The 25,759-nt window shown below is 39.6% G+C and overlaps 1 protein-coding gene across 3 annotated transcripts in view; it reads left to right on the top strand.

The window, feature by feature from the left end:
• Nucleotides 1–25,759, top strand: part of USP6NL (USP6 N-terminal like) — a 218,951-nt gene that overhangs the window by 37,920 nt on the left and 155,272 nt on the right. The window contains exon 1 of one of the 3 annotated variants that reach the window (XM_057498188.1): nucleotides 21,784–22,123. The exons of the other annotated variants lie outside the window; for them this stretch is intronic. Within the exon in view, the coding sequence (XP_057354171.1) occupies nucleotides 21,994–22,123 (130 nt within the window). The 5' untranslated portion in view covers nucleotides 21,784–21,993. Of the gene's footprint in view, nucleotides 1–21,783; nucleotides 22,124–25,759 lie in introns of those variants that run through there. 3 annotated transcript variants of the gene reach the window in all.

Genomic DNA, 25,759 nt, shown 5'->3' with positions numbered 1-25,759 from the left:
CAATAGCCAAGGTATGGAAGCAACCTATGTTGGGAATACTATTCAGCCCTACGAAAGAAACAAAACCTGCCATTTGCAACAGCATGGACGGAGCTTGAGGACATTGTGCTCAGTGCAATAAGCCAGGCAGGGAAAGACAAGTGCCAAATGATTTTCCTCTCTTGTGGAGTATAGCAATGAAGCAAACCTGAAGAACAAAATAGCATACTCACAGTCTTCAAGAAGGGACTAATGGTTTCCAAAAGGGAGGGGTTTGGGAGGTTGGGTCAGGAGGGAGGGAGAAAGGGATTCAGGGGTATTATGTTTAGTACACATGGTGTGCAGGGTCACGGAGAAAGCAGTGTAGCACAGAGAAGGCAAACAGTGAATCTGTGGCATCTTACTACACTGATGGACAGTGACTGCATTGGGGTATGGTTGGGGAATTCATAATATGGGTAAATGTAGTAAGCACATTGTTTTTTCGTGTGAAACCTTCATAAGAGTGTATATCAATAATACTTTAATAAAAAAAGTTCAAAATGTAGTAATTCAGAAATTGGAATATATCCCCTTACTGTTTTTCCTGGTGAGTGCGTCCTCTATTGTCATCCTGTACTTCCTTGGAGGTGTTATCTCAATTCAGTAATTAATTTTGTAATTATATGTTTAATGCCATTTTCTTTTGGTAGAGTGTAAGGAGGTAGATCAAACCTGTAACACCAGCAGCTGGCATTGTACCTGCTTGGTATTACATGGTGTACATTCTGGGTGCTTAATACATTTAGAATGGATTGACAAGATTTTACTGCCTTTAAAATGCTTTTATGTTATACAATAAGTACATTAAGAATCTTTAGATGTTGTGAAGAAAAATTGGGATAATATATTTGTATTTCCCATGTTTTGAATTGTATTTTGCATATATTTATGATAGTTTCCACTCAGCTACAGAAGTTTCTTGACTGCTTGTTTTAAGCAAAACGAACTGTCCTTTGATAAAATATTTTGAAAATTGGCTTTGAAAGAACTGTAATGCAGGTAGTTTTGTTCATTAACAGTGTTTTGAGATTATGTTAAAGAAGGGTCATATTGTCATTACAAAAATATTCTGTGGCTCTTTCCACATCCTACAACTTGATGTTTTTGCCTTCATTTCTTTTTTGTTTTGTCTTGATTTCTTTCTGTTTAAAAAAATCTGCAAAGGCAGTTGATCAGCTTTTTTATTTTTATTTTATTTTATTTTATTTTAATATCATTAATATACAATTACTTGAACAACATTATGGTTACTAGACTTCCCCTATTATGAAGTCTGCACCACATACCCCATTACAGTCACTGCCCATCAGGGTAGTAAGTTGCTACAGAATCATTACTTGTCTTCTCTGTGTTATACTGCCTTTCCTGTGTCCCCCCTCCACTGCTACATTATGTGTGCTGATTGTAATGCCCCCTTTTCCTCCCTTATCCCTCCCTTCCCACCCATCCTCCCCAGTCCCTTTCCCTTTGGTAACTGTTAGTCCATTCTTGGGTTGTGTGAATCTGCTGCTGTTTTGTTCCTTCAGTTTTTTTTTTTTTCTTATACTCCATAGATGAGTGAAATCACTTGATACTTGTCTTCTTCTGCCTGGCTTATTTCACTGAGCATAATACCCTCTAGCTCCATCCATGTTGTTGCAAGTGATAGGATTTGTTTTGTTATGACGGAATAATGTACCACATCTTTATCCATTCATCTCCTGATGGTCATTTAGGTCGCTTTCATTTCTTGGCTATTGTAAATAGTGCTGCGATAAACATAGGGGTGCATCTGTCTTTTTCAAACTGGGCTGCTGCATTCTTAGGGTAAATTCCTAGGAGTGGAATTCCTGGGTCAAATGGTATTTCTATTTTGAGTTTTTTGAGGAACTTCCATACTGCTTTCCACAACGGTTGAACTAATTTACATTCCCACCAGCAGTGTAGGAGGGTTCCCCTTTCTCCACATCCTTGCCAATATTTGCTGTTGTTTGTCTTTTGGATGTTGGCCATTCTAACTGATGTTAGGTGGTATCTCATTGTGGTTTTAATTTGCATTTCTTTGATAATTAGGAATGTGGAGCCTCTTTTCATGTGCCTTTTGGCCATCTGAATTTCTTCTTTGGAGAAGTGTCTGTTCAGCTCCTCTGCCGATTTTTTTAATTTTGGTATCATCAATCTATAGTTACATGAGGAACATTATGTTTACTAGACTCCCTCCTTCACCAAGTCCCCCCCACATACCCCATTAGTCACTGTCCATCAGCATAGTAAGATGCTGTAAAATCACTACTTGTCTTCTCTGTGTTACACAGCCCTCCCTGTGCCCTCCCCTCACATTATACATGTTAATCATAAGGCCCCCTTTCTTCTTCCCCCCCTTTTCCCTCCCCACCCATCCTCCCCAGTCCCTTTCCCTTTGGTAACTTAGTCCTTTCTTGGGTTCTGTGATTCTGCTGCTGTTTTGTTCCTTCAGTTTTTCTTTGTTCTTATACTCCACATATGAGTGAAATCATTTGGTATTTGTCTTCTTCCGCCTGGCTTATTTCACTGAGCATAATACCCTCTAGCTCCATCCATGTTGTTGCAAATGGTAGGATTTGTTTTCTTCTTATGGCTGAATAATATCCCATTGTGTATATGTACCATGTCTTCTTTATCCATTCATCTACTGATGGACACTTAGGTTGCTTCCATTTCTTGGCTATTGTAAATAGTGTTGCGATAAACATAGGGGTGCATCTGTCTTTTTCAAATCGCTCTGCCCATTTTTTAATTGGCTTATTTGGTTTTTGTTTGTTGAGGTGCATTAACTGTTTATATAATTTGGATGTCAACTGCTTATCAGATATGTTATTTATGAATGTATTTTCCCATACTGTAGGATCTTTTTGTTCTACTGTTGGTGTACTTTGCTGTACAGAAGCTTTTTAGTTTGATATAGTCCCACTTGTTCATTTTTACTTTTGTTTCACTTGCCCAGGGATATATGTTCATGAAGAAGTTGCTCATGTTTATGTCCAAGAGATTTTTGCCTATATTTTTTTCTAAGAGTTTTATGTTTTCATGACTTACATTCAGGTCTTTGATCCTTTTTGAGTTTGTGTTTGTGTATGGTGTTAAACAATAATCCTGTTTCATTCTCTTACATGTAGTTGTCCAGTTTTGCCAACACCAGCTGTTGAAGAGGCTGTCATTTTCCCATTGTATACCCATGACTCCTTTATCGTATATTAATTGACCATATATACTTGGACTTATATCTGGGCTTTCTAGTCTGTTTCATTGGTCTATGGGTCTGTTCTTGTGGCAGTACCAAATTGTCTTGATTACTATGGCTTTTTATTAGAGCTTGAAGTCCAGGAGCGTAATTCCCCCTGCATTATTCTTCCTTCTCAAAATTCGTTTGGCTATTCAGGGTCTTTTTTTGGTTCCATATGAATTTTAGAACTGTTTGCTCTAGTTAATTGAAGATTGTTGTTGGTATTTTGATAGGGATTGCATTGAATGTGTAGATTGCTTTAGGCAGGATGGCCTTTTTGACAATATTAATTATTCCTATCTATGAGTATGGGATTTGTTTCCATTTATTGGTTTTTTATTTAATTTCTCTCATGAGTGTCTTTGTATAAATCTTTCACTTCCTTTGTTAGGTTTATTCCTAGGTATTTAATTCTTTTTGGTTCAATTGTGAATTGAATTGTTTTCCTGATTTATCTTTGTGCTAGTTCATCGTTAGTGTATAGGAATGCAACAGATTTCTGTGTATTAATTTTGTATCCTGCAACTTTGCTGAATTCAGGTATTAGATCTAGTATTTTTGGAGTGGATTCTTTAGGGAGTTGATTAGCTTTTGACAACAGTAATTATTAAGTATCCATGAGTTATTAGGAATTACTGTAAAAGCAGCTGAACACTATTTGTACAGAAAATACTGCACATTTTAGGTCTTAAAGAAGGTGGATACACAAAAGTCAACTACTTTTATTTTTATAGTCAACATACATTTTATGTTTTGTACTGTGAGTTTGTAGAGATTGATTTTAAAAATTCTAGAGCAAAATAGTTATATCCTAACTGTAAAATTTAAGTAGAATGACAAATAAGTGAAGTATGTTAAACTGATTTGTTAACCCAAGAGGACAACTTCAGAAATGAGGTTACCATTTAATTTAGTCCTTTCTATTTGAAATCCAGTTGACATCTTAAATATTTAGTTTATTTTTGTCATAATTAGTGTGACCTTTCACATTGTTTTTCTTCTCATTCGTCTACATGTTCTGAAAAAAAAAAAAAGACAGTTGTTAATTCTAAATTATATTTCCAGGAAAGGCAGAAAAGTTTTCTGAAAAGTGGGTAGAAAAAATCTGAATCATTGCCAAGAATGAGAAGATGCTGTGTTGTTATTTATATGATCAGAAATTTCTGTGGACAGAGCACAGTACAAATATCCTTTCCTATGTTTATTTTATTTAAAAGTTGTTGATGAAATATTTTAAAGTGTAAAAACAGATCAATTGCAGAAAAGTATGCATAATACTATCTCATTTAAAAAAAATCAACAACAGAAAAATACATGGATAAGCCTAAAAGATTGTTAGTCATGCTCTTGTGTTGCTTACCTGTTCTAATACTCCACTATCAATGTATGGGGGGCCTGAGGGAGACTTTAACTTTCTTTTGACTTGTTTTCTCTATATTGAACATGCATTATTTTTGTAATAATAATTAAAGATGCATATTGACAAAAAGAAGAAAATAACTTTTAAGTTAGTTTGTAGTTTTTTAAGGTTCTAAGGAGTTGGTTTGAATTATCTATAGCATTATTTGTTATGAATAGTAGTCTAATATTGTTTTAGAATGTACTGATTCTCTTGTTACTCCTTTTCACTTAGGACCAAGAAAGATGCTCCAGTGAATTTGTTCATGGTTTTATTCAATGAATAAAAGAAAGAATACAAATAACATTAAATTCAGTCTTCTTTCCCTCTTCTGTTTTTTTCTGTTTCTTTTTTGTTCTTTGTTTTTGGTGAGTGAGAAATGGTGGGAAAAGATTTCTTTCCTGTTCTAGCTGTTTTTTCTTTATATCATTTGACATACAGCTCCTGTTACTGATCCTTTTTCATCTGAGAGAAGTTGAATTTTGTCTTGTATTTTCATTTGGCGAAAGGGAAGTTGTGTAAGATGGGATGTCCAAATGGATGTATAGTGGAGGATTCTTGTATTTCTAGCCTGTTGCAGCTCTTTGTTTTCTCATTCTTGTTTTCTTGTGGACTCTCCCCCTTGGGTCCCACTCTGGGAATACTGGATTTGGAAGTGATGGGGAGGAAAATTAAGTCAGCAGTTTTGGGGATTAGCCAAAAGTTTGTGGTTAGAGGTGGCAATGTATAACAAAAATACAAATGTAGGAGATAAGATTGATGTAAGAATTGTTTTGTTGGAAAAAAGAAGTACCTTAAAGCTGTTTGCAGGCAGCCCATTGCAAGGGCAATCATAACATTTCTTGTCCACCAAGACACATTGCATGTCTCATTTGTAGGTAATTAATATTTTTGTTTTGAGTATTCTCTCTCTAGTTAAACTCTGTTGTTTTTGGATCTGTATTTGTATTATTTCAGATAAAGTTTGAAGAGTAGGATACAGATTAAATATAGGTTTCCTTTGTCATTTTTTACTGTGAGTTTCCTTTTACTTCCCTCATAATACTTCCTGTCTTCCCAGTTACCCTATTATTAACACCTTGCATTTGTGCGGTGCATTTACTGTAATTGATGAGCCAATATCAGTGCATTATGTAAACTAAAGTCCATGGTTTACATTACGGTTTACTGTTCGTTGTACATTCTGTGGGGTTGGACAAACATATAAGGACATGTATCTACCATTATAGTATCATATAGACTAGTTTCACCTAAAAATTGGCTGTGCTCCGTCCATTCATCCTTCTCTCTTCCCAAATCCTTGTCAACTACTGATTGTTTTATTGTCTCTATCGGTTTGCAGTTTCCAGAATGTCATATAGTTGAAATCATACACTGTGTAGCCTTTTTTGATGGCTTCTTACTTAGCAATGTGCATTTAAGTTTTCTCCATGTCTTTCTGTGGCTTGATAGCTCATTTCCTTTCATTGCTGAATAATATTCCATTGACTGGAAATGGCACTTTGTTTATCCATTTACCTACTAAAGAACAAATGGTTGCTTCCATGTTTTAGCAGTTATGAATAAAAACTGTAGTATACATTCATATAGAGGTTTTTGTGTGACTGTAAGTTTTAACACATTTGGGTAACGAGTACAGTTGCTGAATTGTATGGTAAGAATTCAATTATGGTAAATTTAGTTTTATTTTCTCTGGTGACATCTATTTAGCCTTAGGAGTGCTCCCATCTAGAGCAGTCCCTCTAAAATACCCTGTAGAGGTGGTTTTTGGGAGGCAAATTCCCTCAACTTTTGCTTGTCTGGGAATTGTTTAATCTCTCCTTCATATTTAAATGATAATCGTGTTAGATACAGTATTCTTGGTTCAAGGCCCTTCTGTTGCATTGCATTAAATATATCATGCCATTCTCTTCTGGCCTGTAAAGTTTCTGTTGAGAAGTCTGATGATAGCCTGATGGGTTTTCCTTTGTAGGTGACCTTTTTCCTCTCTCTAGGTGCCTTTAAAACTCTGTCCTTGTCCTTGATCTTTGTCATTGTAATTATTATGTGTCTTGGTCCTCCTTGTGTCCCTTCTTTTGGGAGTTCTATGTGCTTCCATAGTCTGAGTGACTATTTCCTCCCCCAGTTTGTGGAAGTTTTCAGCAATTATTTCTTCAAATACACTTTATATCCCCTTTTCTCTCTCTTCTTCTGGTACCCCTGTAATGCAGATATTGTTCCTTTTGGATTGGTCACACAGTTCTCTTAATATTGTTTCATTCCTGGAGTTCCTTTTGTCTCTCTCTGCGGCAGCCTCTATGCATTCCTTTTCTCTCATTTCTATTCCATTAATGGCTTCTTGCATCTCATCCATTCTGCTTCTAAGTCCTTCCAGAGATTGTTTTATTTCTGTAGTCTCCCTCCCAACTTTGTCCGTTAGCTCTTGCATTTTTCTCTGCAGCTCCATCAGCATAGTTATGACCTTTATTTTGAATTCTATTTCAGGAAGGTTGGTTAGGTCTATCTCTCCAAGCTCCTTCTCAGGAGTTGTCTCTCTGATTTTTGTCTGTATCAAATTCTTCTGCCTTTTCATGGCGATAGAGGTAGTTGTGGGGAGCTGGCATATGTCTTGGCTGGGGGGGGACGTCCCTTCTTGCTAGTTTGTGGCCTTCCTCTCCTGGGAGAATGGCGACCCCTAGTGGCTTGGGCTGGGCAGCTGCTGTGCGCAGACAAGATCTCTGATTCTTGCCTGGCCGCTGTGAAAGAAGCTCTGCCCTGCTGCTGTGGGCATGGCCGCTCTCAGGCCGCTGCTCCACTATGGCGGAGCCGCGCCAGAGGGGGAACGGGCAGGAGGCTGTTTATCGCCATGAGGGGCCTCAGAGCTGCGCTGCTGCCCAGGGGGTTAGGGCGCCCAGAATTCCCTGGGATTCCCAGCTGCTGCGCTGAGTGCCCTGTGATGCTTCCATCCAGCTGTGGGGTCCTTGTCCCTTTAAGACTTTCAAAAAGCACTCGCTTTTCTTTGTCCCAGGGGCGCCGGCTGTGGGGACCCGCTCGCAGGTTTTACTGTTCCATTTCCCTAGTATCCAGCACACCATGCAGTGGGTCTGCACTCCCCGGTTCTGTGTATTTAGCATTCCTGGGTTCCCTCTCCCTCCCTGCTCTGAGTCCTCTCCTCCCGCTGGGAGCTGGGGTGAGGGGCGCTTGGGTCCTGCTTGCTGTGGCTTGTATCGTACCCCTTTCACGAGGCGCTGGGGTCTCGCAGGTGTAGATGTAGCCTGGTTGTTGTCCTGTATCTTCTGGTCTCTCTTTTAGGGATAGTTGTATTTGTTGTATTTTCAAAAATATATATGGTTTTGGGAGGAGATTTCTGCTGCTCTACTCATGCTGCCATCTTGGCTCCTCCCCCTAAATTTAGTTTTATAAGAACTGCCAAACTGTCTTTCAAAGAGGCTGTCCCATTTTGCATTCCCACCAGCAATGAATGAGAGTTTCTATTGCTCCACATTCTATAGCATTTGATGTTGTGCATTTTAGCCATTCTAATAGATGTGTAGTGGTATCCCATTGTTGTATTAATTTGAAATTCCCTAACATACGATGTTGAGCGTCTTTTCATATGCTTAGTTGCCATCTATATAACTTTATTGGTGGGATGATAATGACTTTTTTTATTAAGGTATCATTGATATACACTCTTATGAAGGTTTCACAAGAAAAACGATGTGGTTATTGTATTCATCTTTATTATAGAATCCCCCCCATAGCCCATTGCAGTCACTGTCCATCAGTGTTAGTAAGATGCCACAGAGTCCCTATTTATCTTCTCTGAACTACACTGTCTTCCCTGTGACCCCACACACACCATGTGCACCTATCATGATACCCCACAATCCCCTTCTCCCTCCCTCTCCTTTGGTAACTAACCACATATTTATTGCCACTGCAGGCTTTAGACTCGTGTTTACAAAGGTTCAAGGGTAATTCCCTTACTATCTAACAGTCTAATTTAACTCACTTAGTATGCTATTACAAACACAACCTAAAGGTTCTTTTTTTTTTCCTCCTCCATTCTTTATATATTAGGTATCATATTCTGTACTCTTTGTCTATCCCTTGAAAGACTTTGGTGGTAGTTGATTTGATTTTGCATCTGCTTAGTAATTACTTGTCCTACTTTCTTTGCTGTGGTTTTATTTCCCCTGGTGACAGCTGTTTAGCTTTAGGAATACTTGCATCTATAGCTGTCCCTCCAAAATGCACTGTAGAGGTGGTTTGTGGGAGGTAAGTTCTTTCAGCTTTTGCTTATCTGAAAATGGTTTGATCCCTCCTTCAAATTTAAATGATAACCTTACCAGGTAGAATATTCTTGGTTTGAGGCCCTTCTGTTTCATTGCATTAAATATATCATGCCACTCCCTTCTTACCTGTAAGGTTTCTGTTGAGAAGTCTGATGATAGCCTGATGGGTTTTCCTTTATATGTGATCTTTTTTCTCTCTCTAGCTGCTTTTAAAAGTCTGTCCTCCAAAATAGACTGTAGAGATGGTTTGTGAGAGGTAAATTCTCTCAGCTTTTGCTTATCTGGAAATTGTTTAATCCCTCCTTCAAATTTAAATGATAATCTTGCTGGATAAAGTGATCTTGGTTCCAGGCCCTTCTGCTTCATTGCATTAAATACATTATGCTACTCCCTTCTGGCCTGTTAAGGTTTCTGCTGACAAGTCTGATGTTAGCCTGATGGGCTTTCCTTTGTATGTGTTCTTATTTCTTTCTCTGGCTCCTTTTAGCAGTCTGTCCTTATCCTTGATCTTTGCCAATTTTATTACTATATGTCTTGATGTTGTCTTCCTTGGTCCCCTTGTGTTGGGAGATCTGTGCACCTCCATGGCCTGAGAGACTGTCTCCTTCCCCAGATTGGGGAAGTTTTCAGCAATTACCTCCTCAAAGACACTTTCTATCCTTTTTTCTCTCATTCTTCTGGTACCCCTATAATGCGAATATTGTTCCGTTTGGATTGGTTATGCAGTTCTCTCAGTATTCTTTCATTTTTAGAGATTCTTTTTTCTCTTTGTGCCTCAGCTTCTTTGTATTCCTCTTCTCTAATTTCTCTTCTGTTTACCATCTCTTCTACTACATCTAATCTGCTTTTAAATCCCTCCATTGTATGTTTCATTTCAGATATGGAACTTTTAAATGATTGAATCTCCATCCTAAATTCGTCCCTGAGTTCTTGAATATTTTTCTGTACTTCATGAGCATATTTATGGTTTTTATTTTGAACTCTCTTTCAGGAAGATTGGTGAGTTCAGTTTCATTTGGCCCTTTTTCTGGTGTTTGTGATATTTTTATTTCAACCAGGTTCTTTTGACATTTCATATTTGTATGTTGTGCCCTCTAGTGCCCAGACACTCTAGTCTCTGGAGCTGCACAGCCCCTGGAGTGATGTAGGGGGTCACAGGGGAGCGGCTCTGGTGCCTGGAGGGTGGTGGGAGGAAAGAGCTGTTTCCTGCTTCCCAGCTGCAGCACCTGTCTCCACTGTCAGAACCAGTGGGCCGAGCACATAGGTGTAAGCCTCTATGCTTTGCATCTATAGCTGCTGTAGGCAGGGGTTCCCTCTGGCTGGCCTGATGCCAGGGCAGGGACTGCCAGTTTGCTAGCTGGTGCCAGCAGGCCAGGAAGAAGGCACAGCAGTCTGCATATCACTGTGGGAGGCCTTGGAGCTGAGTAGGCAGCCAGGGGGATGGAGTACCTGAAGTTTCTGAAAGTTCTCAACTTGCTGGGCATTGTGCACCCAGACAACCTTGTCCATCTATCCCTCCTCCCAGGCAGCAAGTTCCATACAAACCTTGTCCCTTTAGCAGCCCTCTCGCTGCTAGGAAGCCTCTCAGACTGCCCACCTTTCCTTTGTCTCAGAGCAGCTGGATGTGGATCCCTATCCTCCACAAACGGCTGGAATCCTCAGTCTCTCCAAGTTTTCCACATGTGTTAGCTTTCCAACTCCACTGATCTCCAGAGTACCATGCAATGTAGGTTTGTGCTCCCAAAGCAGATCTCCAGGGCTAGGTGTTCAGCAGTTCTAGGCTTCTACCCCCTCCCCGCTTTGTTTCTCTTCCTCTCGCCCGTGAGCTGGGGTGTGGGAAGGGCTTGGGTTCTGTACGTATCAACTGTTTCTTGACGTCTGCTCTGTTCTCCAGGTGTATGCAGTCTGATGCAGCCTTCTTTCCTGTTGCTCTTTTAGGATTAGTTATATTATCCATATTTTCATATTATATGTGGTTTTGGAAGGAGTTCTCTGTTTCACCTCTCACACTGCCATCTTGAATCTCAACTTTCAATAATGGATTTTTAAAAAGCCACAGTGTCATTCCTTTTTTTAGAAAAATAGGAAATGTGTTCTGTATAGAAAAGCAAAAAAGAACTATAACAAAAAGAAGACAATAAACATTTATATGTAATGCCATCATTCAGAGGAAGAGTCATTGGTAACATTTTGATATATTTTCTTTGTGGATCCATCTCTCTCCCTACCCCACCCCCCACTTATATTTAAATAGATGGTAGTAGTGGAATCATAATATTTTGAACCTTTCATGTTTACTTAACCACATATAGGTAGCTTCCGTGTTAATCTTCTGTGACAGTGATTCCTAACCTTGGCTGAATGTTAAGGTCATTTTGAGGAGCTTTTAAAATTTGTGATGTTCAGGCTGTACACTAGGACAATGAAATCAAAATCCCTGGGTATGGACCCAGGCATTATACTTTTTGAAACTTCCCAGGTAATTTCAATAGATACGGAAGATTGAGAACCACTGTCTAGAATATAATTGAAATATTTTTAAGAAAAAAATAACATTCCCCAAATATTACATAAAATGTGGTTCCTATTTATAAAGTTCAAAACAACCAAACAGCAACTCAACGGTGTATGTATTTAATAATATACATATAGAGAGATATATGGAAGGGAAATCAAGGGTACATTAACCACTGATTCAGGATGATTGTTACTTTGGGTGAAGCAAGGGGGTGAGTTGGTGGTTGGGCAAACTGTAGTTTAAGTGTAGATTATTTTTAAGGTAGATCCTAGTTTTTGTTTTGGGTGGTTGCTTTATGGCATTTATTAAATAATTATTAATAATTAAGTGAATAAATAAAACTGGACCATGCATGGAGCTATGATAAAAACGAAGGACTATCAGTAAACCAATTATTAGTGTCAGAAGCCCAAGAAGGAAAAATATTAAAATTTTATGTTACAGCTTCCATATAATTGTATCAATTGGGGTATAAATATCACAGAGATTTGGTAACTGGTGTCATCCATTTATAAAATGAGCAAGCTGTTCCTTAGTAGCCAGAGATTTACATACTTTCTTTTTTTCTAAAATTATACATCCATTCCACTTCCCTCACAGAGTTTTATCCTAATGCAGTTGGTGAAAACAGTAATATGATAAAGTTGATAATTATTTACTAAAAAACTAGTATTTACTCGAAACTTGTATCTTAACAAGTAGAATGGGCTGATGTTTTTTATCATGCCATGCTTAAAGGAATTGTTGGAATTTTCTTATCCCCCACCATGTTTTTACTCTTCGGAGCACTGTACCGTACTCAGATGGGTGAGGGATGGCCTCTTGTGAAACGGGAGAAAGGAAAATGTGTTAAGGGAGACAGGAACAGAGGAGCCCTGCTGTAGGGAGATCAGCTTTAGCCCCAGGTACATATGGAAATGAAGGACCTGGAAATTAATTATTTTAATACTGTCTATGCTAGAATAACCCCAGTAGTGTGTGTATCTTCAAAATTTACACTTGGGGAAGGCTCAGAATGATCTATCAGGTGAAGGAAGCAAATAAGAAAATACATATGTATGACTGAATATGTATATGTATGTACACTACACAGTTAACTGAAACTGGGTAATTCTTATTACATTATTTGTACAAATGGGTAATTCTTCTTACATTATTTCATCCTTTAAAATACTGTTTTTATAATTGGAATATGCATAAATATAAATACATGTACATCTTTTATAAACAAGAATATACATGTATGTATATCCTTTATAAACAAATATATATACATATATTGGGATAGTAGTCATAGGTATATACATACACATATATATCTATACAATGTACATATATGTATATGTACTCACATTTATGTATGTATGCACTATGTAAATATGGGCATGTATATACATGTAAGTGTATGTACACATGTATATGTGTATATATACTTATATATACACATATACATATATTGGGATAGTGGTCATAGATAGCAGTCACTTTTTATTTTGAAGTAATTTATACTCAGTAAAATGTTGCAAGAATAACACAAACAATTCTCATATATTCTTTTACCTGGGCTCCCCAAATGTTAACATTTACCACATTTACTTTTCACATTCTGTATTAGCATTTTCTTTTTTTTTTGAACCATCAATCATTTTTTTCCTAAACTCATCCCTTTCTGGTTCAATACGTAGTCTGGGATCAAGTGTTAGATTTAGTTATCCTGACTCTGAGCTCTTCTCTTAATAGTTCCTCGGTCTGTCTTTGTTTTTTATGATCTTGACATTTTAGAGTACGGTTCAGTTACATATATTAGAATATGTGCTCACATATTTTCACCAACAGAATGTATGATTAAAAAATGAGAAGAGAATGAGAGAAACAAAAAAAAAGATATTCGTTGCTTTGCAGAAGTTAAGGACTGACAGTGGTGAGCCAGTGTGTTCAAACTGATTGCATGCGATTTTCATTTTCAAAACCTATACTGATTCAGTGAGATAGAGGATGATAATTGAAACTTATGGAAACATGAATATAGATATTTCTCCCTTCACTGACCAGAAATGGAGGTTAGAGTTGACTGAGAGGATAATGTTTTGTATATCCACTTCCTTGCAATGAAAGAGAAAAATGTTGGGAGAGAGCAAAGCTAACAGAAAGACCTTTCAGAAAAAACATCTTTTTTCCAGAAGAGTGGAGGTAATTTCTCAGGGGCTGTAAATGCAAAGAACTGGAAAGTAAAGCCAATAAATACATGTCTTGTCAGTGGGTGTCAACCATGGGAAGTTCACTGTGGATTCAGTGAGACTGAGGAATGATAATAGAACGTTCTTGGGGTAAAAGGATTTGTTACCCAGATTGTTCTCCCTGTGATAGGTCGAGCACTAGAATTAGGTCTGCGTCCAACAGTCTGCAGGTCTGTAATCCTCCTCTGTCTCTGCCTCTGAGCCTCTCTGCCCTGCCAGCCATCTCAGTCTCTGTCCTCGGCGCGCCACCACTCCAGTCTGCTCTTCTGCAGTTGTGCAGCCTTGCAGCCATGGCACCATGTAGCCCAGAGCACTGGGCAGAGCTCTTTATGTATGGAGTCAATAACAACGTATTGCTCACGTATGTGTAGTGAGCAAGCCGACCAGGACCAGGTGAGAATCCTGGCCATAGAACCTTCGCTTTATCCACAATACCTAACCCCTTATTTCATGTTCAGAACTGCCCTAGGGAATGGGGCAAAGGATTGAAGGAATTGGGGGAACTTGACTTGAGTTTGATTTAAATGTTGATTTGTCTGTATCAAGTTTTCAAAGGGATTCATTAAAGAACACAGTTTTGGTTTGAGGTTTAAAACTTGGTTTTCCACCCACCTGAACCCTTACTTTGATTTAGTTTGCAAGTAAAACATGTTCTTTAAAGATAATAGGTGCTTAGGATAATTGTCCTCCATTTGCAAATATTTTCTCACCATCACAGATTTGTAGCACTGATGTCTTAAATTAGCACCCATATGGAGAATACATTATGGGTGGATATATATGCACATATTATAGCACTTCTTTGAAGAGCTGAAAACTTCACCCTGAATTTTAAAACTATAACTTTTTACAGAGGAAGTTTGTTAGAGAAAGTTGAAGCTTTTGAGTTTTGGGATTCTGTTTCTCAACCATGGTTGATGTACCGTGTACCTCAGTTTTCTAATTGAAAAATGGGAAAATAACAAGCCTTTAACTGTGTGGAAGCTTTAACTCTGTGGAACTGCCTTTAACTGTGTGGAACTACCTTTGATATGCTCTTGGACTTACTATTTTATGATACATTAAGAATATCAAAATAATAGATGGGAAGGAAAGAAAACTGGGCAAGTTGGCAGTACAGCAAGGGGAACAAATTGCCGGTGAAGTCATGTTAGTAAATATAACATTGAACCATATTAACCTGAGTGCTACTTTTTTCTTTAAGTTAACTCTGTAGGTTTACTATGAAAAGAGCTGCTATGTGATAAATAGAAAATAAAACAAAGGTATTAAAAATTAATTGAGCATGTCTCAGTTTGGCTGTTAAAAACCATATGACAGAAAGAGTGGTTATACCTGATTTGGAATTCTCTGGCCCATGCTTCTGATGGTGAGAGCAAAGAATTTATAAACCTTCAGAGATTTCTAGTGTGTCGTGTGAACTTGGACTTCTCTTCCTCTTCATTTACTGGGATGTCAAGAGGTTTCTGTGTGAGGAGGAGGCCAAGGAATTTACAGGGTGTTTTTTGAGTTGCTGTATCTTTTATGCAGATCTGGGAGCTTGGAGTTAGCCAGAAAGGGGTTTATTTTTATCCACATTTTACTTTCTGTTTCAGATATGAGAGTTTAAGAAATTGGAAAAAAGTATTAAGGCTTTGACAGTGCAGGTTATTTTGTTTGACGACTTCTCCGTGTGTTCTTGAAGACTTCCACATAGTGTCTGTGAGCCGCTATATAAGATATATAGCCTAGCACTTTATTTTTCCTGTCTTGACTTTTGTGAAGAAATATTTTCACTATGCTTAGTGATTTTAAGATTAGCCACATTTTATTTTGTTTTGTTTATGACTATGCTTTGCAAAGTCATTGTCTTGCCAGTGGGTTTCAGCCCCTGGCAAGGTCACTTTAGATTCAGTGTGACCAAAGAAATGACAGTAGAACCTTTATTTGGGGTTAAAGGGTTTATTACCTGGCTTGTTCTCCTGGCGGTTGAGCACTACTAGCATCTGCCTCTGCCTAGAGTGCTGGGCTGAGCTCTCTATATAGGGCAATAAAAGCTTATTGCCTATGGGCGTGGAAGCAGTAGTCTAGCAACAGGCCAGATACATCATCAAGTGGTTAAATTTAGTGAGGATCCTGGCCAAAGGAACCCCAACTTCTCCACACTCCACCCCTCCAGGATTCTCGCCATACACGCTCTCAATCTTCCACAATGGTTCCTGTGCAAGAATGCTGAAACACTGTAACCAGATTCCACAACAGCAACAGAGGCTACCAACAACTTAGAGATAATAACAAAAATTAAAATACAAGAAGATTTTGATACAGGTAACAAAAATTATAGTAATCCTGAAGGCAGAGGAGGTTTCCAATCCACACGACCTTAGGGGCAATAAGACATATGTTTTAATGACACTAACATAGGCAAATCTTGTCCATCAGGTAGGATGCATGCAAGAGAGTGGTGCTGTGATAGGACTGTAGCAGGAATGGGCTCCCTTCCAGGTCCAGTATACCATACTTTTACCCTTCTCCCTGTGGGGGTTACTGAAGGGTCTATATATAGTGCTACTAGAGGTGCATGCATTGGCCATATGATAAAACAAAACTCCCTGGAAGATGCTCCTACCTCTGGCCGTTCAGGATACACTACTGTGACCTTTGGCAGCCACTCTGCTGTTATTCCAGCAATACACAGGAGGCCAGCTTCTAGGCCTTGTCCCCAAGGTGCCAGGAGAGCCAGCCATCGTTGGTCCATGTGTCTAAAGGTCCAAGGCCACGTCTAATCAATGGAGTCTCTGGGGTTCAGTTCAGTTGGTGCTGGCAGCAAGTTGTTATTCTGGTGACTGAACCTTGGCTTCAGTGATTCTTCCTTGGTTTATACTTGCAGTTATATAGGGGAGGCAGCCATATGTGTTAACATGTCTGCAGGGCACAGGGCTCCCTTTTGGGGTCTCTCGTTCAAACACCATAGCACGGTCCGTAAACAGACTGATCATCCCCACAGACTTTTGGTATCTGACGTTAATCCGGATTTTAACAAGCCTTTGTGCCTCTCCATCAAGCCTGCTGCAGTAGGATTCTATGGCACATGAAACTTCCATTTGATTCCCAGCTGCTGAGGGGCTACAGCCCACATTGTCTTTTGCCCTGAATGCAAAAAACACTCATGTAATCATTGGGCTACATCAGAGGCAGGCTTTCCTTCTAACCAGTGTATCTGGGCCAGTTGATCTGCTTCATCATTTCCTGGGAATGCCAGTGGCAAATGACATGTCACATGGTATACTGTAATTATTTTAGTCTGATCACAGGTCTGTAAGTCTTGCCACAATTCTTGCCCTCAAAGGGGTTGGTGACCAACCAGCCGGTTGGCATGGTACCAGGTTGGTAGCCACAGGGTCAAGCCCTGATAGACAGCCCAGCTGTCAGTGCAGACAACTATTGGGGAGGACTCCTGGTTGATCACAAGTCACACAGCCTGCAACTCTTCCCATTGGCTGCTCTTCCCCTCACCATCTTCCATCCATACTGTCTCAGTCTTAAGATGGACAGCTATGGCCCTCCATTTTGGGGGCTGCTCACAGTTGGAGCCATCTGTGTACCATGCATCTTCAGGTATAGGGGCTCTTCCCACCCAATAGGGACTCTCTACTACTAATGGTTCAGAAGCAAGTTCTTCCTGCTTTTCACTAGTGTGTGTCACCGGCCCCAATGAGCATTGGAATTCTTCACTTAAGGGGCTACTAGAGAGGGCACTATGCTGCTGTAGGTAAGCACCCCACTTGGCCAGTGTGGGCATTTGTGCCACACCACTCCTTGGCTTTTGGGTCCAGTCTTGTACCCACCCCAAGATGGGATAGGTGGTTATTACCTTTACTGAGGCCATTCCAGTGATGGGTTCTGTAGCCAGCAAGGTGTGATACACAGAAGCCAGTTGTTTTTCTATCAAAGTGTATCGTATCTCTGTCTCTTTCCAGAGTTGTGACCAGAATCCAATAGGTTGGCGAGTTCATTCAAGCTGCAGCCATAGACCCCAGCTATAACCGTCTTCAGTCACATGAACATCCGGCTCACAGGGCCTTGATGGGTCTATCACACTCAAGGCCTGCGTGGCCTTGACTGCCCGTTTTGCTGTAGTAAAGGCAGATACACATGTCACATCTCGGTCCCACCTTATGCCCTTTTTTTATTTTAATTTTTTATTAAGGTATGATTGATATATACTCTTATGAAGGTTTCACATGAAAAAACAATGTGGTTACTACATTTACCCATATTATCAAGTCCCCACCCATACCCCAATGCAGTCACTGTCCATCAGTGTAGTAAGATGCCACAGATCCACTAAATGCCTTCTCTGTGCTACACTGTTCTCCCCATGATCCCCCACAGCATGTGTACTAAACATAATACCCCTCAATCCACTTCTCCCTCCCTCCCCACCCACCCTCCCACACCCCTCCCCTTTGGTAACCACTAGCTCATTCTTGGAGTCTCTGAGTCTGCTGCCATTTTGTTCCTTCAGTTTTGCTTCATTGATATGCTCCACAAATGAGAGAAATCATTTGGCATTTGTCTTTCTCTGCCTGGCTTATTTCACTGAGCACAATGTCCTCCAGCTCCATCCATGTAGTTGCAAACAGTAGGATTTCTTTCTTTCTTATGGCTGAATAGTATTCCATTGTGTATATGTACCACATCTTCTTTATCCATTTATCTACTGATGGACACTTAGGTTGCTTCCATATCTTGGCTATTGTAAAAAGTGCTGTGATAAACATAAGGGTGCATATGTCTTTTTGAATCTGAGAAGTTGTATTCTTTCCACCTGATGCCCTTTTGTACCAACAGGTATAAGAGCTTCAGAATTTGTGCCAGGTGCAGGATAAACACTCCCCAGTAGCCTAGAAGACCCCAAAACTCCTGTAACAATGCTACAGTTGTAGGGGTAGGAAAGGCCTGGACTTTATCTATAACAGCTTCTGGTATAACTTTGGTCTTACCCGACCAGACGACCCCCAAGAATTTGACAGACAAACCAGGTCCCTGAACCTTGGTACTGTTCACAGCCCTTCCTTTCTCCTGTAAATATTGCAGCAGTCTAGGTGCTGCATCTTCTCGATCTGAAAGAGAATCAGACATGAGCATGACATCATCAATATAATGGTACAGCTGCACCGTTGGTGGGTTCTCCCATGTAGCCAAGTCCTGGGCTACAAGTCCATAAGAGATGGTGGGGCTTTGGAGGTGTCCCTGTGGAAGGATGGTGAAAATCCATTGCCGTCCTTCCCACATGAAGGCAAACTGTTCCTGACTTTCCTGCTCAATGTCAGTGGAAAAGAAGGCATTAGCAAGATTACCACAAAATGGTATGATCCTAGTTCGTGGCTGAAGTTATCCATCAGGCCTGCAATAGAGGGGACAGCAGCAGGCATAGGGGGTATGACTTTATTCAATTCTCTGTAATCCACAGTTATCCGCCAGGAGCCATCTGGGTTTTTTACTGTCCACACTAGGGAATTGAAAGTACTATGGGTGGGCTTTATAATACCTACCTTTTTCCAGCTCCTGTAGAGTTTCTCCAATCTCTTTATGCCCTCCAGGCAGTTTGTATTGTTTGGTATTAGTCACCCGCTGAGGCTCAGGCAAAACTATGGGCAGGTGCCTAGCATGTCCCCTCAGAACTGCCTTCACCACATGTACTCTCAGTCTGAACTCACCTGCAGTGGTCTGCAACCATAGACCCTGCAGGATATCAATCCCCAAAATATGCTCAGGGATAGGAGATATATAGACAGTATACTCTTTTGGGGGTAGACACCCTATTCCCAAAAGGATTTGGGCTTGTTTCACTCTGATAGCCTTACCCCCATATCCATCTATGAGAGGGGGGGTCCTGGGGATCCACTCATGGTTACCATGAATTAGTGAACATTCAGCCCCTGTGTCCACCATAGCCAGGACACATTGTATGTTCACTGGGGACCAGTGGATAGCTATTTCAGCATGTGGCTTCTGGTCCCCCCCTGGCCCCTCAGGGCAGGTACCTCGACCTTCCCCTCTGTTGAACTGTGTTCCCCAGTCACCTTCCTGTGTGGGTTTGAGTGAGGTTGGCTCGCTCTCCAGCAGGAAGTCTTGCAAACACATAGGCCGGACTTGTGGCTCTGGCTCTTACCTCTGCCTGTTTCGTCTTAATGGCTGGAACTGCTGCTCTGGTTCCAATTGTTGCCATAGCTCCAGTAAGATCCTATTTGGCTTCCCATCTAATTTCCTTCTGTCTGGTCCTGCCCATATTAAATCAACCCACATGTGGGTTGTCATACACTTCATGGGGCCCTTTAAATTCTTTTGTGAGTAGCAGACCTTATTTCCTTCCGTATTCTCATTGCTTCAGCCTCTCCTAAGTCTTCTACTGTACGTGTCACCTTGCTTATGGCTGCCCTAAGTGAGGGGAAAGAATGGCTACTAGAAACCCAAAGAGGGATGTGGGAGCTCTTTGAAGCACATTTCTCATCCCAGTAGTGAAAGGCTCTTCATCTGGACCATGATTCTCTGGACTATAGATGGCATTTCTTATGCCTGGCTCCCGTAACGCCTGTTGGAGCTCAGCATACATCTGCCATCTAGCCGGAGAGGATGGTGGATCACCCTGATTGGGCCACACAGCAGAAAGTTCAGCCATAAGCCAATCAAGGAGGGTGTGATTTCCTGGGGTCCAATGTCCACTTTGTAACTGCTGCTTCAAGGCGGGCTGAACCGTCAGGGAAGCCATCTTTCCCATCTCTGATCCTGACAGAACAATTCCATCCACCCCTCATTCCCACAGACACAGGAGCCAAGCTCATACTGACTCCGAGGGCTTCTGCCTAAACCGAGAGCCCAAATCCAGCAGCTCAGCCTGAGTATAGGGGCGGAGCATAGAGTGCTCCATGACCTGGGGATGGGGCTGCACCTCTCTTTGGGCAGCTCTTGGCTGCTGGGTCTTTATTTTCTTTACAACCACTGAGTGTGCTTTCAGTACAGGAGGGGTCAGTGCCTTGGGCACCACCCCTTCATCCTTCCCCAGCTCCTCCATTTCTGGAACTGATGGCACCTTTCTGTCCCCTCCTCCGAGTGCCTCCTCTGCTACATACTTTACCTTTTCTACCGTGCCTTGCAGCATTGCCAGCTCAGTCTTCAGCAGTTCTCTTACCTTCACTTCAGTGCTTTGTAGCTGGTGTTCTCATGCCACCTCTGCCTGTGCCTTCCTCACAAATTTGTCTTTTTTTCTTGATGGCCTTTTTCTCCTTCAGAGCACCTGGTAGTGCTGCCATCTCATTCTGTAAGGAATCTTTTTTACCTCTTCAGTGGCACCTCACTGCTGGTGTTCTCGTGCTGCCTTCTCTTAGATCAATGCCATTTCCTTCTTCAGTGAATCCATAGCAGTTTGCAGCTCATCTTCTCATGCCGTCATTTCTTGGGTCTTTTTCAGAAGTGTGTCGTTCTCTTCTGTAGACTAGTTAATACTGTGAAAAGCAGCCCACCCACAGTCCTTGCTGACTCATGGACACTCTGTCTCTCAAAAGACCTACTTACTATACCAAGGGCTAACCCTGCTGCCTTAGGTATCACCCCCACTTGCCTCCAGTCCTGGGGTGGGGCCCAGCTCTCTAGGAGGCAAGCCACCTCAGATCACATACACCCATTGGGGGACAATCCACTGTCTCCCCACTTATAGGGGCAGCCCGCTAAAGCACCCCTCCCATAAAGGCAACCTGTCTTTTTCCTTGGTCAACAATGAATCCTGCCTACTACGCCAATTGTCTTGCCAGTGGGTTTCAGCCCCCAGCAAGATTGCTATAGATTCCCTGTGACCAAAGAAGTGACAATAGAGCATTTTTTTGGGGTGAGAGGGTTTATTACCCGGCTTGTTCTCCCGGCAGTAGGTCGAGCACTAGCGTCTGTCTCCACCCAGAGCACTAGGCCGAGATTTCTATGTAGTGTGGTAATAGCTTATTGCCTACGGGTGTGGAAGCAGTAGCCTAGCAACAGTCCCCTTACATCATCAGGTGGTTTAAGTTCAGTGAGGATCCTGGCCATAGGAACCCCAACTTCCCCACAGTCATGTATTTTGGACTTTGAGGTTGGTGGTTTTCACATGTGCTGAAAACACTTTGAACCCATTGTTTCAAGAAGATACAGCCTATTATCCTTTCATTATTTCTTATTAACTGCTTCAGAGTCTTCATGGATAGCTAAGCAAAGCATTTATTTTTCTGAAGCTGAATTGTGTTCATGCCTGAGCTTCCTTAAAGCAGAAATGCAATGAGCTCTTAGTGATGAAACCTGTTGGATTTCTGGAGGAAGAGCTTGAGTGTGTGGCTAGTTATCTAGCAATGATTCAGGTCTTGCAGATTGTAAAGGAGCTGGTGACACCATCGAGGCAAAAAGCAGCCAAAGTGAAGGAAGGTAGGAGCATCATTAGAATGAACAATTGAGCACTCAGACATTTTACAAATCAGTTTTCAGTTATCATGTCTGCTTTTGCTCTTCTGGTATATTATGGTATCTGAAAAGGATCAGGTAATGGCATGATTTTTAACATGCCTCATTATTACTGTTTTTAAACCACAATTTAGAAGCATATTATTTTATTAAAAGGTACAAAGAGTAAGAAGACGTTAGATATATCTGCTGCAATAGTATTTTTTCACATTGTGAAGATCCTCTTGCATTCTGTATTTCAGAGATTGAAGAATAATTTATATATTCTCTTTTCTCTTAAATTTAAAATATGAATGTTCATGGCAGCAATCAAGGGAACAAGCTAGGATTCTGCTTAAAGTAGGGCAAAAGAAGTAGATGATTCTTATTTGTGTGAATAACTGATAAAATAGTAGTTATAAATATGAATTTAGCCAGTGAATGATTGTATTGCCTTCTTCTATGAATAAATACTTTTAAAAATGTTTATGATTATATGCTTAATCAGTGCTGTTTATATTTAAAGTAGCCTTAATTTAGAGCCTGTGTCAACTTGGGATATGCTGTAATAATAAATTTTCAGTATCTTTTTTAATTGTATGTCTGACAGATCTTAAAATGAACTAATAGAGATACATCTTTAAAGAAATACTTGTATGCTTTGCTTTTTAGACATTTGAAATAATAAATGTCCAAAATGGCAATTAGGAATTAAAAATTATGGGCCATTAGTGAAATTTATAATGAAATTTATAAATTTCACTAATTTAATCTGTGGTTTAAAATTGGTTGACAAATTTATATATAAGCTTTTTAATGTGTAAGATACATATTCTATCTTTATATGATTTGAATAGTATACCTCACATGATATAAAATATAGATTATTTTGTATTTTTAAAGACTTGATATGATCTGTGTTAAAGTAAAGCTTATGAGATTCCTTATTTCTTGTATGAAATGATTTCATGTGATAATATGAAGTAATATTGTGACACATAATATCAAACATATACATAATATTACAGAAAGAAACCTTAGAACTCTTTTATGGAAGAACATGGTATTTAAATGAACAAAAATGCATCTCCAAAAGCAGAGAAACTATTGTTACTTGCTTTTGTATATGTGATAGTGTTAGTTAGGATACTTTACAGTTATTGACCTCCTGTTTTTTACATTATTTCTCCTCCTTTCTTTTCTGAAGTAGAAGACTGCATTCCCATCTTTGCATAGCAGGATTCTAACAATTAGGCATGTTTTTAAAAAACTGCTTTTATTATTTCAGGAGAATATAAATTAATTTAATCCAAATGTGTTTGCAAATGTCAGATTCGTACAGTTTGACTTTTACAGAATTTTTTAAATTGAAATATTCTGTTTAGTTTCTATGTTTTTCAATCACAATCATATTATTTGTAATATACCCAGGGAAAAGAATAACAATATTCTTTTTGCCTTTCAAAATTCACACATACATACACACACACACACACACACACACACACACACACACAGTAATCATATTTGACAGGAAATGCCATATGAATATAGAAAAATAGTACTAAGAGATACTATATATTAAGATGGTAAAATGGCTTTTCTTAAATGTTTATTCCTAATTTTTTTCAGACAGAATTTTCTGTGGCTGGGGAAAACAGGCAGCTTTTACAGAAATTCTTTTTTCATAGAAGTTTGTTTTTTCAAACTATTCTGATAGTGTTTTCAGTCATTTAACTAACATTTACTATTAGTTTTATCCTTTTGCAAAATAATGTTACATTTTACCAATATTGTTAAACTTGATAAACTGAGAAGAGCAAAGCCCTACAGACAAAAATAAAAGTTATCCACAGGAAGAGAGTTTTAGCTCAATTCTTTAAAATATAATATGAATTTGGGTGGATATATAGAGAAAAACATTTCAAAGTACTGTATGCATATTAGTATTAGTAAATACTGTGGAAAAATTGATTTGTAAAGGAAAATATCAAAGTTGGGATTGAAATAATTGTGATAAATGGTTTGAGAGGCTCTCATCAATTAGTTGCCCTTGATATGAGACAGTAAGCAAACTTAATATGTCTTATAAGTAGGACCCAAGGGTATGTTTAAGAATTATTTTGGGGAAGGAAGAAATTATGGAATATTAATGAATGTTTTTTCTAAAATTTTCAAAATATCTGCCAAACCATTGCTTTGTCATTTAAAGTTTTAACCAAGTATCCCAACGTAGCAGGCACTGAGTGAGATATAGTGCTAAGGGTTCATGTTAATGCTCTTTAAGGAAGTTAGAATTTTGCATCAGTTATCATTATAAGAAAGGGAGAGAACTAGTAACATTGGATAATTTTAGTGGATCCACATTCTTTATTCTAGTAATGTGGTAGGGAACTGATGGAAATGATTGGTATTTGTAAGATAGTTGAAATGGATAGGAATAGATGTGTTGTAATACAGCTGTGGGCAATATTAAGGAAAAGTAGGCAAAGGATAACTAGCCTTTGGAAAAGTATCCTTGCCTTATGGAAGGGAGGGTCAAACATGCATGTATGTACTCATTTGTTTGCTCATTCATCGTTCTCTCATTTATTCCTTCAACAAACGCTGGTCAGGTGTCCACTATTTTGCAAGTCACTGTGCTAGTCATGTTTATTTGGAGAAAAGTATTTTGAAAATAATACATGTTTTTATATCTTGTTGAACAAAAGTATACTAAATATAATTTAATCTTAATTGATTCATGTTGTTTTTTAAAAATACATTTTTGTAGTTATAAAACCTGATGACCATGTTTATTTAAATTACTTGTGAAATAAGAGTAGATTATAGTGGGGCCTGGAAGGTCTCTTCTATTAGTAAAACATAGGAACTTTCGTATCTATTCTAACCTTTTTCTTCCCATTTTCATACCTTAGCACCTCTCCTCTAGATTAGTAAAGTAGCCTTCACATTCATTTTATTTGGTAAACATGCAGATAACACATATGACATCTTAGGTGCAGGGGTACTGAGATGTATCCTCAAGGAACTCATATGCAAGTGGCAGGAGACACTAGAAAGTTAACACTTTACACTAGTATGAGAGGTGTGGTTGTAGACAAGGTGTTGTGGGAATCCCAAGGGGAAACTGGCACTTGTTTGGTTAACTCAGAGAGTGAAGGGGTTCAACTCTGGTAAAGTGACAGATACTCTCATTTGAGTGAAGTATCAAAGGATGCAGAAAAGCTAGCTAGCGAGGGGGAACAGGAGAGTGTGTATCAGCATCCGAAACAAAATAAACAGCAAAGGGGAGCTCAGGTGCCTAAACAAGAGCAGACTTAGATACCATGAGAAGAAGTTTGGAAATACTCATAAGGTGATAGTGGGAGCAGGTGAGAAAAAGACTGGTCATGTTGTATTTGGTTGTTTAACTCTGTATTCCACACTTCCTTTGCTGAGGTAGTTTTCTGAAATGATTTTCCATAAAACCTGGAATTTGGGCTTAGCCTCTATTTCTAGCTGCATCACTAGATCTCTGCATGTACCCTCTGTGCCAGCTACATCAGAATGCCTGCTGTCTTCCAGACATGCTGCTCCATCAGGACTGCAGATTCTTTCCCTCCTTCTCCCCTGATTACA

Source organism: Manis pentadactyla, chromosome 3 (genome assembly GCF_030020395.1).
Source record: "Manis pentadactyla isolate mManPen7 chromosome 3, mManPen7.hap1, whole genome shotgun sequence".
NCBI classification, from domain to species: domain Eukaryota; kingdom Metazoa; phylum Chordata; class Mammalia; order Pholidota; family Manidae; genus Manis; species Manis pentadactyla.
This window is presented reverse-complemented; position numbering and strand designations above follow the sequence as displayed.